Source organism: Poecile atricapillus, chromosome Z (assembly GCF_030490865.1).
Source record: "Poecile atricapillus isolate bPoeAtr1 chromosome Z, bPoeAtr1.hap1, whole genome shotgun sequence".
Lineage (NCBI taxonomy): Eukaryota > Metazoa > Chordata > Aves > Passeriformes > Paridae > Poecile > Poecile atricapillus.
This window is the reverse complement of record NC_081289.1, coordinates 124,501,863-124,515,183: the sequence shown is the minus strand read 5'-3', so window position 1 is coordinate 124,515,183 and position 13,321 is coordinate 124,501,863. Positions and strand designations below refer to the sequence as shown.

At 40.5% G+C, this 13,321-nt stretch overlaps 1 protein-coding gene across 1 annotated transcript in view; it reads left to right on the top strand.

Annotated features, from left to right (window-relative positions):
- Positions 1–9,504: 9,504 nt before the first annotated feature.
- Positions 9,505–13,321, top strand: part of MAST4 (microtubule associated serine/threonine kinase family member 4) — a 283,945-nt gene continuing 280,128 nt past the window's right edge. The window contains exon 1 of the mRNA XM_058865220.1: positions 9,505–9,736. Coding sequence (XP_058721203.1) covers positions 9,512–9,736 — 225 coding nt within the window. The 5' untranslated portion in view covers positions 9,505–9,511. The remainder of the gene's footprint in view (positions 9,737–13,321) is intronic.

Here is a 13,321-nt window from a genome sequence, read left to right as displayed (position 1 = left end):
GGAGGGAGTGGCCAGGGGCTGGTAGTAAGGCTGGCAGCCAGACGGGGCCAACATACCATAAACAAAAACCTCCTAATGTGAGGGACCCAGCTCCAGGGAAGAAATGCACCTCTCCTTACATAAAAGATTTGACCCACACAGCTGTTGGATCTCAGCCCACTTGTAAGATTCACCCCAGTCGTTTGACAGAAGTATGAACAGGGGCTTGAGATACTTGAGATTTTGCAGTCACCTGCAGGTACCTGTGCAGGTTTTGGCCAACAACATCCCTGTTTCCTATTGCCTGTAGCATTTTTGGCTTTTTCCCTGCTGAGATTCTACTCTTCTCTGTCCATACTCATCTGCATATATTCATTGCACTTGTTACATTTCCACATTCTTGCTCCAAATCATCCTCAGCTCTTTTTCCAGTCTCTGGTGCTCATAATTGCCAATCTTTCTGTAATCCCACTTCTTTGAATTCGCTCCAGTTTGAATATTCATGCCCTATGCTACATGTTTTCAGTAGCAAAGACAATAAAACCACAGGAAAGACAACCCACAACAATTTTCAGCATTTAAAAATTTTCACCAGTGTCTTTAAAAGCCTCTCTCAGGCTTTGTGATTCTTTTATACATGGCTGAATATCAGGCTCCTTTCAGACAAACTGTAAATTGATTTTTTTGTTATACACAAAAATGTTTTTACTCCATGAACTAAGATAGATCTGTGATGAAATTAGGCTGCATTCTCATAAGGATGATAATCACATTCCTGACAGGAACGTGTTCTTCCCACCAAATGTTGTCTGTTATTCTGAAGAATAAAAACACAGGAGCTTTGTATTGAGTTGCTGTGAGAATTTTAAGTGTGATTAGACGGCACATTTTCTTTGATGTATTTTTTGAAATGGCCAAATTGCTTTGGTTAAAAAATCAATAAATGCAAATCTATCCACTCCCAAAATAAAATAGCCTAACAATGACAACAAAAAACCCACACACGATTGATCACAACCTCAGTTTTCTCGTTATAGAAAACTTCAGTTTGAATGAGTGCAATTTTGCAAAGTTATAAGCAGCCCAGGCTGCTATATATGTAACTGTGATAATGATAGTATTGGGCAACACCATTACTAAAAGCAGATCACAATACATATCCTTATTTTTGATACATTTCTTAAATGTTTGTGTTGGCAAAGCTTAGGTTGGGACAGTGATTTGGACAGGAAGCTTTTCTGTTAATGTATATGACTATATTTTTTGGTCTGAATACTTCTATCATGTCTCTGAAGTCTGTGAATCAGTCTTTCTGCTATTACACTTACTAGTTGCAAAGGAGAAAAGTGTCACTGGAGAAGCATAATCTTTCCAGACTTGGTAAATGAAGACAAGTTTGCTTAAGCACTTCAAGTTTATTACGTTATTACCATATACAGAAACATTAAATGTCACATATGCAAAGATTATTTTAAGCACAAACCCAAATATTTCGAGAGAATTGCTTTGAACACAGAGAATAACATTGAGAAGGTGCAAATTTGAGCTGTGTTTTTGACACCAAGACTGCTGAATTATTAAATTAACAGTGGAAATTGCATTAATATATAAAAATCTTGGCTTACTTTAACAGACCTTATAATTTTCAAAACTTGTTATTATGATTATTATTGTTATTATTATTATTACCATCATCATCATCTTCCACATTTTGAAGGACTTACTAATTTTTGCCTGACAGAAAACTTTCCATAATACATTATGGCATTCTGTGTGGGTTTGCAGAATCTAGAGGAATCCCCTTGGAGAGGGAACCAAGGCCAGCTGAGCAACAATGTCTATTATTTTCACAGTTAGGTCCTTCAAATTAGCTTCCTACATAAAATTAACCTTGTTTCAGATTTTTAAGTGGCTTTTAAGGATCCTTTGTACATATTTAGGAACTTGACTTCAGGCCTTTACTTTTTTAAGTGTTGACCACTACTTCTAATCTGGAACATAAGAAATGTTTGAATTTTAAAAATGCAAGCTTTGGATAAGTTGAATGTTTCCTACATACCTGTCAGTGCATTTTTATTTTAAACTGGCAGATACTGGCATAAACAGCACTTCAATTTTGATAGTAAATGAACCTAAGAATATGGATTTGTCAACTTCAGCTCCAAAAACACTACTGTAAAATATTTATTTTTAGACCTAGCTGCCTGCATGAAATTTCTAGTCAAACAAAGACAACATAGAATAAAAATTGAAAAACCTATGGTTGAGGTAATATTTTAGCAAAGTATACCAATGGACATAATATGGTACTGTTGATATAATTAGTCTATCAAGCTACAGATGAAATAAAGATCAAATTTTGATGTAGAATCTAGTGAGTTTGTACCGTACCTTATCTTATGCCATATATAAAGCCTAGGAAAAAGTATGTAAGATCTGAAGACTATGCATCTCTCTTGACAGGAATAAGCTTCTAGTGGAGACAAAAACCAGAAAATTCAGTCACCTCTAGCAGGCCTTCCACTCATGTAAATCTTACGTCACAGTGAGTGTGATTGTTAAAACAGTGAAATTCCTCCCTCTTCAGACTCCACATAGAAACACAGAACTCAGTTTTGATACATGGTGGGACACAGATACAGTCAATGAAAATTTAAGAATAAGACAATAAAGGATAAATCCCTGTGTCATATTTTACTTCAAAAATAGGGGTAGGTTGCAAAAGAAGTAATTTTTGCTATTAAAGTCTTGCAAGTTAAAAAAAAAAAAAAAAAAAAAGTAAAGCAATACTTCGAAAAGAAACCCCACAACCCTTTTTTTTTCTAATTCTGGTAGACAGAGAAAGTAAATATTGGCTTTTGAATATTTTACTTTACACAAGGTATTTATGCAAAAATTTGTGTCCATCTTGTTGAGCATGTGATGTCTACCTAGCTCAAGGGTCATGACATTTTGAGTTTGAGAGACAATTCTGCTTTAATGGGAAAGAGATCAGAAAAGAGTAAAACTCTGAATATTAATCCTATTTACATGTGCAATGAGGACTTCATTTTCGCTCATTCTGTGAATAAGAATGTCTGAACAAACAATACCATTTAAGTACTGTGGCACCATTTTTAGTGATCCCACACAATAGCTGATTTCTCAGAGAAAATCACAGCTTTTCCTCAAACACTGTGCCTGCTCTATTTAGGAACTGTGAGGCCTGGGATGAGGGCAGGCAGAGCTTACAGAAACCTCGTGGGCTGCCTCAAACCTGCTTTTACCTCAGTTGTTGCCATGGAGCTTTGGAGAGTTTGGCAATTCAGGACAATCACTGGATCTCAGATTCACTTTCCATTTTCATGTTTTTCAAAGAGGATATTGTTAACACTTGCTGAGAAGGATTTCTTTCCACAAACTTTACAGTCCATAATAACACTGTCAACCACAGCCTTAACATTTTTGGAAGGGATGCTGTGTAGACTTGAGGGCATCTAAACTTATCCAGAGAAGTCAAATACCCCATGGAGTTTGGAAAATGCATAATTTCTAAAGATGCAGATGTGAATTAGGTTTACACCTGCTGAGCTAAAGATTAAAACATTGCTTGGCAGTGCTGAAAACAATGATCAGACTACACCACAGGATGCAGACATGGTTTAGATTATATTTAGCAGTCCATACATGTCTTTGTCTCTCAGACCATGAGGCTGGTAACATAACCACAGTGCAAGTCTCAGAGCTCCTGCCTTCTCCCTGCTGTATCTACTGCTGGAGTTTTGGTTATCTTCAATTCCCATCCTGAATCTAGACTGTCTCTTCCTGCCCATCTGATCTTGATAATACTGGTCTTCACAACAGTCATGACTGCATGTCGCCCTGAGAATTAGGCCTTCTGATCTTGTTTTCATAGTCTCTAGCCACTTTCCCAGGAAAGTAACTATAAACATAGATGTTTATACATTCCATTAAAGAAATGTCTTTTGATGGACCTTTCTCATGAGCAGAGCAGTTGGGAAGGTGGTAACCTAACTATCCTATCCCTGGTCGTTGTTGAGAATCTATAAACACTGAAACCACAGAATAAATTGCACTCCTTTTCATATCACACATTGAGCTGTATCTGTGTGAATCATTTCGTGTCCAACAATGACAACTGGACACTAGGATGCTGCCGCAATAAAGTGGGAAATCAGCATCTTTCTACTTCTCTAGTTACTGCACTCTGAAGCAAGAGTGATAATCTTTGTTAAAATGTAAGAAGCTACAGTTTTCCCACAATTTTTTGAAAGTCATAGCACTGACCTTGAATAAAGCAGAATTTGGGGAAAGAGGTCTTAGAATGAGTAACCTACTTGGTGTATGCCAGCTGTTAACAGGGTTGTACCATGTTCTTACTGCTGTTCCCTGCTGCTGGTATGTCACTACATATTCCTGATATACAGATGTTGTGAAGGTGAGGGAGAAATTAAGGGAGGCTCCTTGCTCAAGGGTTATCCATCAAAAAACTGAGCACCTCTGCCAGCAGACGCACAGAAATTCCACACAACATGCTGGCAGTACACTCCTGTATCTGAAGTCAGATTTAAACAGTTTAACTTCTGTTTGTCCCTCCAGCACACAGATTCACAACCTCCTTGAATCTGTGTGAAACTGAGGGTGAGCTTCTGATGTTTAGTCATAGTGGTGTAACCCCAAAGCAATGCCTTGAGGGAGACCTGACAAGGGGATCACTGCATTATGTTTCCCCGTGTTCCTATACAGCCTTCAAATGCTCTGTGACATGTATGGTGCTGAGCAACATTTCTTTTTTTCTTTTACACTGAAGGGATCAGAAATGTGAATGTCAGAGTGTAAACATTTGCCAGTGGTTTCATCTAAGTGTGATTTTCTGCAGGTCTCATGATGGTGATTCATGCAGTGCTCACACAGGTCCTCAAGTGCCAGTAGTCTGGGAAAAGTGTCTTTAGCAATTACACTCTTTAGTCCAGATCACATCATCTCTAGCTGTCAAGATGGTGACACTGTTTGGTCTTGATAAAGGCACTTGCAGCAGGTGGAGGCCTACACTAGTTGTGTTTACTTCCCTGTCAAAGACATTTTATATCTAGTAGCATATGCAATTAAAAGGTGAATTTTTTTTTCCAGTTTTATTATTTATTAAGTTCCACAGATTTGAATGCAGTATTTCTGTTCATGCATATGCTTATTGTTGCTAGGAATTACAATGTAACATGACTAGCTTTTTAATGCCTTTTGAGATGATCTGAATCTAATCAGCATGTTCAAATGCCCTTGTTTCATGCTATGCAATTTCTAGGGAAAGTAAATCGTGCCTCATATTCATTGTCAAAAATGCTTTTTAATGGTAAGAGAGAGTGTCTCAGAATTGATTCTCTTAGAGAGGTACACAGTAGATTCTGCTTACTCTGAAGTATCCTAAGCTCTAATGAGATTTTCAGAAATAAAAAGAAGGGATCTCCAAACTATGCTGTATGTTTGGTGGTAGCGGCTCCAGTCCCGAGATGAGAGTTGTCCTTATGGGTGTTTTTATTCTCTACCAGCCTATCACTGCTGTTTGCATTCCTGCCAATGGTTAGAAGCCCAACGAATGAAAGCTTTTGAATTTGCGATCTTGGATATTGCTTGAGAGTGAATATGTAGCAATAAAATGCATCACATAAAAACTGGGTGTCATCTTTATTACCCTGTAACATGCATTCTCAATAAATTAGGATTCCCAAGAAAAAGAACTCTGATCAGAGAATTTACTGCTAGAGCTAGGAGGAGCACTTAAAAGTTCAAGTTCCTGTTTGCCCATTTTCTGCTACTACTCCAGGTAGGCAGCTCTGCTTCTTTATCAGAGAAAAAATGGCAGAAAGGAAGGAAGGCACTAATGAAACATTTATATACCACCAATGCAAAAGTCTAGAATTAAATATTGAAAGGCCTATTCATATTACAGTCTGCATTCAGGATTGGCACTAATTGGCAATACTGTTGGCAGTCTCAACGGGGAGGGCAAGAACTGAGTAAGCATGGAGACTTATTCATCCAAAGAAGTGGTTCTTCCAGGTTAGGTTTAATGCACATTTACTATGCAGAAAGGGAAGCATAGTGCTGTTGTTGCTGATAGTGTAGTTGTCTTATTTGGAGAGCCTCACATTTGCCAGATCAGTCAGTTTTGCCTAGGGATTTTCTCAGGTGCTAACCCCACTGTCAGTGTATTTTAAAAACTGTTTCTTACCAGAGGTAGACTTTTGCCTAAATATTCAGAATCAAAGAGGAAGAAGAATATTCTAAGCACTATAAAAAAGAATTTGATGCAACATTGCCTAGTTCAAAAAGCCAATGATTTGAAGACAACTGATGTCATGGAACTGATACAGTAGCTACTACAAAGATCTACTTTTTGTATTTTATTCATTAAAGCTATAATATGAGACAGGTGCTTGACCCGCTGAAACAATTGTCCCACCTTTTAAAATTTTTTAATGAGCTTCACAGTCTTTGTCTCTGACTTCTCTGGTTTATTCAATACACTGCTGTGAAGTTTACTTTTTTTGCCAGTCATTTTTACGATGTATCTGCTCCTTTGATTCCCTGCTATAATTTCTTGGTCCAGATCCTGATCTTTAGCTTGAAGGGCCAGTTACAAAGCCAGTCATCATCTTCTTATTTGTCTTTTCATCCTGTCTCATTTACAGCTATTATTTGCTGACAATTTGTTTTCTATACCTCTTCATGCCTTTTTCCAGTGTTTCCCCTATACCTTGATATCTTGTGCCAAACTTGTCAATAAATCTGTTAGTCATTTTTTCACTCCTTCAACACCACACCGAGTGTCAGAATTTCCCAAGCATTAACAAATGCTTTAATATAATATATTATATTATAATCAGGGAGTTTTGAGATACACTTTATTTCTTTTCCTGTATGTTTCCAGTTAACTGACATGAGAGAGTGAACAGTGCACATCCTGAACAGCTGTAACTGCACAGAGCGGGTGACTGCAGTGTGTACTAAGGGGAGGACAGAAAGAAAATATTGAGCAAACCAAGGAATGGCTGCCTGAAAATGTACTGATGGAAAAAAGTGTGTAAATGAGTAAATGTATCCAAAACTGAGCCAGCCACCTGTAATAGCTCACATCAGACCACTCATCAGACCAATCACATCACACCCTTATCTCCATACTCTCCACCAAATGAGTCCAATGCATGACAGAAAGTCCTCAAAGCTTATTAAATATGGACTTCTCAACAAATGTTTTCAAAATGAGCTTCTCAAGTCATTCTCAAACCAGATATTCAGTGTTTTGCTACAAAATACCTCACTGATATGTGATAGGGAAGTGCAAGCAACAGTGCTTTTCCCAGGATGGAAAATGATGTAAGCTTCTATCTTTGTTGCTTTTAGCTTTAGCTCCCTTTTAGCTACTATAGGCAACATAGCATCCCTCTTCTGTTCATGTAAGATATGTTAGCAGAACATGTGATCTGACATAGTCTAGAGGCCAGAGCAGAACAATACTGTCACTTGTCTTCTCTAACTCTGGGGTGATAAAATTTTGAGTGTCTTCTTAGATTTCAATTTATGGCATAAATTAGAACAGCTCAGTGACTATTCTAATGTATTCCTTGCTGCCCCCAGATTACAGGGGCTGTTCTGGCAGCTGATAATAACTGAAGTGTAGAAGTGCTTTGGCTAAGCTCTGTTTTTTCCAGTCTCATCTCTGGCAGCAAGAAGTGACAGAGACCTGCAGCGTTGCTTTTCACCACCTGGCAATTTTCTTATACATTGTGAAGAATAAGTAGGAAATTAAGCAAGTTGTTCTGCTATGAGAATGACACTAAACCAGAGACAGATTCTGACAGAAAAAGGTTTAGCTCTAAAATCAAGAATTCAAGAAATATGAGTAAGTCCAGGTTTTGGAGATAGAACAACTTATGTGCAGAACATGGAGTACCAAGGAGGAACTCTTTTAACTGGCTAGTTAAAATTATTAGGGTTAGGTTTGGAGTAGTATATGTGTCATAACCATATGTCAGAAGTATATAGTCAAAACCAGTTTTTGCCCATGTGTGTGTATCTCGTATTTCCTTATCATAAATATTGGCATAGGCAAATTTTTGGGTCAAATTCTATCCCTAGTATTCCACAACAAATTAACATTTAAAGGTCTGATCTAAATAAAAAAATCACAAAGACTAATCAGCATTGTTACAGCCTAATATCCAGCACCAAAACCTTGCTCTAAACAGGGAAGGACTGAGATCTGGAGAATTTTGTATCACTGTTTTTCCTTCCAGTAATAATCTGATGACCTATATAGTAATAGTAATAATAATGGTAGTAGTAGATTTTTAAAAATTCATTTACCATCTGGGCATACTGGATAAATTGATCAAATTAGAAATCTGAAAAAGTGGAAGCATTCTGCTTCCTATTTTCATCAACTATGTACTGTGTTAATTAGAGCACATCAATAACTAGTCTGTGCTCACATTTCTCTTTCTGTGAAATGGAGAAAATAACCATTCTGTAGTGATGCTGTGGGACTTTCTTAATTACAAAAGCTCTTAGTCTGTTTTGATTTCACAATTTGATTAATCTGGGGTCCAGACAATCAAATAAGGTCCTGGTATATACCAGTATATATTTGTATATAGTATTAGCACATTAGATGAAGACTTACATTCTCGGGAAAGAAAGAAAGGAATTTTTTTTTCAAAATAATACTTAAACAATATTTAAAAATATTAACGGCAGGATAATAATAACGACAGGATAACAGGGTTTAAAAGCCATTTAGGTCCTAGAAGATGGAAGAGTTGTCCAGGAAGAGCTGCAAAAGCTTTCACATGCCTAACTTTTTGTCATGTGCTTTGGTTTCAATGACTGAAAGCTTGGTGACAAATCCCAATATCGATGACCGTTTCAAAGTCAAACACTCCCAGGGACTTTCGTTTGCTGCAAAATCATAACGAGGCGTCTGTAGCTTTCTGCAAAATGGTACGAAGACGGCAAAATTGCTGCCGTAAACTGCCGGTAGCTCCGTTTTAGAGGAAGCGAGGGGCGCAGAAAACCCTTACATAATGTAGAATAGCTGCTCTTACTTAAACCCGTGACATCGCCCGGGAGCGGAGGGTGGCTTGCTGTGCCCACGCAGAGTCGATCCCGTCAGATCGGGCTCTGGCGGACCCCGCTGCCCTCTCCGCGCCGGGCGGCGGGACCTGGTTGTCAGGGCACGGCCAGCCGCGGGACGTCGCGCTTTGCCCCCTACCTCCTGCCTCCTTCCGCGGCGGGGAGCTACCCCGGCCCCGCTACCTGCCGCCCTCCCGCCGCTCCGCGGTTCCGGGCCCGCCCCCCGCGCTAGTGGCTCCGCCCGGCCCGGCCCGGCCCGCCCCGCCCGCCCGCAGGCGCCGCCCGCCGCCCGGAGCGCGGTGCCTGGCCCGGCCCGGCCCGGGAGCGCCGCTGCCGCTCCGGCGCTGCGCTCTGCGGGGCGGGGGAGTGTGGCTGCCGGCGGCGGGGCTCTGAGCCCCCGGCCATGGCGGAGAAAGTTTCGGCGGTGTCGGAGCGGGCGCGGGGGGCCGGCCACGTCGGCTCCTCTTGCTCCGGCTCCTCCTCCGGCTCGGAAACTCTCTCTGAGGAGGGAGAGCCCGGCGGCGGCGGGGCGGCGACGGCCCCCGGCGGGGCGACGGCTTCGCCGGAGCTGGCGATCCCCGGCGGGCGGGCAGAGGACGACGCCTCGCTGGAGGAGCGGGATGAGGAGGTGTGCGGGGCTGGGGCGGCGGCGGCTGCTTCTCCGCCCCTGCGCTCCGGGAGCCCCTGCGCGGCGCCGCCGTCCCGGGGTGCCGGGCGGAGGTGACCCCGCGGCAGGGAGCGGCTTCGTGCCCACCTGGGGACAGCCCCTTCGTGTCAATCTCCCCGGCTAAACCCGAGACGGTCTTCTTTCTGCTCTGCCGGCTATAGCCCTCTGGCTGCCGATAATTGAGAGTTGGGGTTTTTTGTTTAGAGAGGGATTTTTTGTTTTAGGAAAGCTTGTTTGTGGTGTTTTCAGTTTTTTTAGGTCTCCCCTCCCCTCCCCCGAGCGTGTCACGTTTGGAAAGCGTTGCTCCAAAGCAAACTCTTGAATGCCAGAAGGAAGTGATGGGCAAGCCCCCACACTACAGTAATCCTCTGGTGAGAGCTTATGACAGGCTGTGGATCATGGAGGAGCTCTGTGGGTGATAGATCCATAGTGTGACACGCACATAGGCGCGTTGTTCCCTTTCATCCCCTGATCTAGCTACATTACCTTCTAACGGCACTCTTAAGACAAAACAACCACCCCACAATGTTACAGTAAAACAAAAACCTTTTTGGGTGTTGAGATGGATTTTTAAAAATTATTTTATTTATTTCTTGTTGCATGATTCACACTCCTTAAATCTATTTCAAGCCACGACCCCAACCAAGTGCATTTTTCTGTATGTTGCTTTACTTTGCTCCGGTGTATCATCTCTTGTGTGCCTTACTTATGGTCTTTTGTTGTGGTCAACTTTTTAATTTGCTCTTAGATGGTGTTTCTTTATTCTGTGTCTTTATGCGTCTGGATGTGCAAAGGTTTCTTGAGAAACCTTGCATTTTTAGAGGAATATGTGTTAAGCTGGTTGAAGTTATTTTCAACTAGTTGAGCTGTGGTTGTCAGGAATGTTTCCCTCTGCAGTAATGGCTTTTTATGTAGCTCCTGTTTTCCCTCTTTTCCCCTTGCATCCTGTCAAATTGATACAACTGTAGAACAGCACAATGAATTTTTTTTTCCTTAAATACTCAAACTCAGACCAGGTTCCTTGCTTCTTTCAACTGCATGAGACCCCAAATAGTGGAATGTATTTGCAAAAAAAAATGCATTTATGATAAAAGTAGAATGAATGTGGATATATCCACATTTGTTTTTAAAAAATATATATATATAGATGTGAACTTGCTTTTTTACACTGAGCTGAGTAGGATCACCGTAGCTGCTGTTAGCATGGAGCACACTGCTAGGTGATTAAGATACCCTGCTTCTCGGCGGGAATGGTACGTGTGGGCTTGGGGCTATGCTTACCACAGTTATGTGGTGTCTAGATGGTTTAGTGCTTAGTTGGTAAGCCTGCATAATACCGTGTAGAAATACACAAAGTCTGTCTGTTCAGTTAGCTGAACTCGGAGCTGCTGTCAGACTAGTGAATTTCTGGTAAAGCCTTGTTATTTCTGTGTGTGCTTTGGAGATAAATTACAGGCATCTTTTGAGTTGACAGTATAGAGAAGGTAAGCCCAAAAATAAACTCAACCTTGTGATCATGGAATTTTGAAATTCTTTAAGGGCAATCTGGTATCTCACCTTCAGCTAGTAGTGCTAGACCATAGCAGCGTAAACTCAAGTTAGTGTTGTGGGAGAGTTTGCTTAGAATATGCAGCCTTATTCTGTTCCCTTTATTCCCCCCTGCTAGATTCTTTTATTACCTGAGACTAGGCTTTTTTTTGTGCTTTGATTTTTCCCATCCTTCCATTTTGGTGTAGTCAGTGTTTGCAGCTGAATTTCTGCCTACCTGCAGAATCACCTGGCAAATCCACCTGTATAATACCTTTTTCTTTTTGTGCAAGGACACCACAGTGCATTAGAGTTAGAGTGCAGAGGTTAATGTAAAACTGAGAGAACATCTATTCAAATGGAAATCCCTAAGGACAGTGGAATAAAGCAAGCCTGAGGTTCAAGATGTACATACGGATGATTTCAGGCTTTCTTTATGTGGCACCTGCTGAAGGTATCCCATTGAGAAAAGTGCTTGAAGATACTGTTTTCACATTGACTCCCTATTTAATTACTGTCAAATAATGAAAAATTTGATTTTTCTGTGATTTTCTGTTACTGAGTTATTTTAGTTATATGGGTCCCCAGTGTTTGATCCTGTGCTTGCAGGTTTCATTTCTCCTCTTGTCCTGTCCTTGTTCCCGTTGCCAACGTAGCAGAATTGAATCTGTTGTCACAGCTGTTCACTATCCTTCAGACAGCAGTGGAACAGATTGTCCTGCTACCTCTATTTCTACCTTAGTTGTCAGTAAATTCTTCTAAGTCATGACATAAAATTTCCAAATTAAATAAATGGATAGATAGAAAACATGTAGATTTTCCCATACACATTACCATTTCATGTGGTATTTCAGTAGAACTATTTCTTCTTCTGTGATGTTGACAACTTGAACCTTGTCTGCTCCTGGATTTCTTTAGACTAAACAGCCCCACTGTCTTTCATCTTCCCCTGCAGAATGTGTTTCCAGGCATCTGATCATTTTCATTGCTGTCCTGTGTACTCATTCCAGCTGGTCACATCTGTCTTGAAGCACGATGTCAAAAAAACAGGATGTCATACTCAGATTTACACCTTGCCAGATCTGCTAGAACAGAGAGATTATTTCAGAGATCTCTCAAGCACTGTTGTTTTTTACGTAGCCCAGATGGCTAATTTGTAGTTTGTGGTCCTTTATGAGTTTTATGTCTTTTCCTGAAGAATGATATGAACATTTCTACGCTACAAAAAAGTGGTTCATCGCCCCACGTCAGCTTAATGCTGTTATCTAGAGTAGGTAAGCTTCTTTAATGTTCAGAAATTAGACTCTGGAACTGAAAGCATAATAAGTTCTGAGCATCATGTCTGAAAGAGCTAAGTCCTGGGAGAAAACAGGGGAGAAAGAGGTGGGAAGAGATGGTACATAACTTTTTTTTTTTCTTCTCTGTTTTCATTACTTCATCCTACAGTTGCATAAACTTCACTTAAAAAAAACTCCCAAAAAACAAAATAACAAAACCCACAAAAAACCTGAAGAAAAACAATCTCTCATTTAATGTAAGCAAGAACAAATAATAGTTTACAAGATTACAGTCATCAGTTTCTGAAGTGTTTTTGCTGTCTTACTTTGAGATCTTAGACACGTGAGAATTAAATAAGGGTTTAGCACAAACATCTGAGAGGTGCTTTGCTTTTGGAACATATGTGCTGTGGATAACAAGCACATAAACACAAATGAATTTAAGCTGTTTATTTGCCTGTGCTCTTCTGAGGTGAGTGGCTAACTGCTGACGGCAGGCAGGATGGGATTGCATGGTGAAGGGCACTCAAGGAGAATACTGCATAGATAATAGATCACTGCATTTCCAATGCCTTGTGGTTTAGTTTTTTTATTTTTTCCATATTCTCTTCAGAACTTTCTTTGCTGGAAAGAGTGTTTTCCAGACTATCAAGAGAGGAGTTGAGGCTGGGCAACCGTATGTTTTCTGTTGTAATCTGTCTGCTTCTGCTCTCTTGAGTAGTTAGTCAATACTGGACTGGCA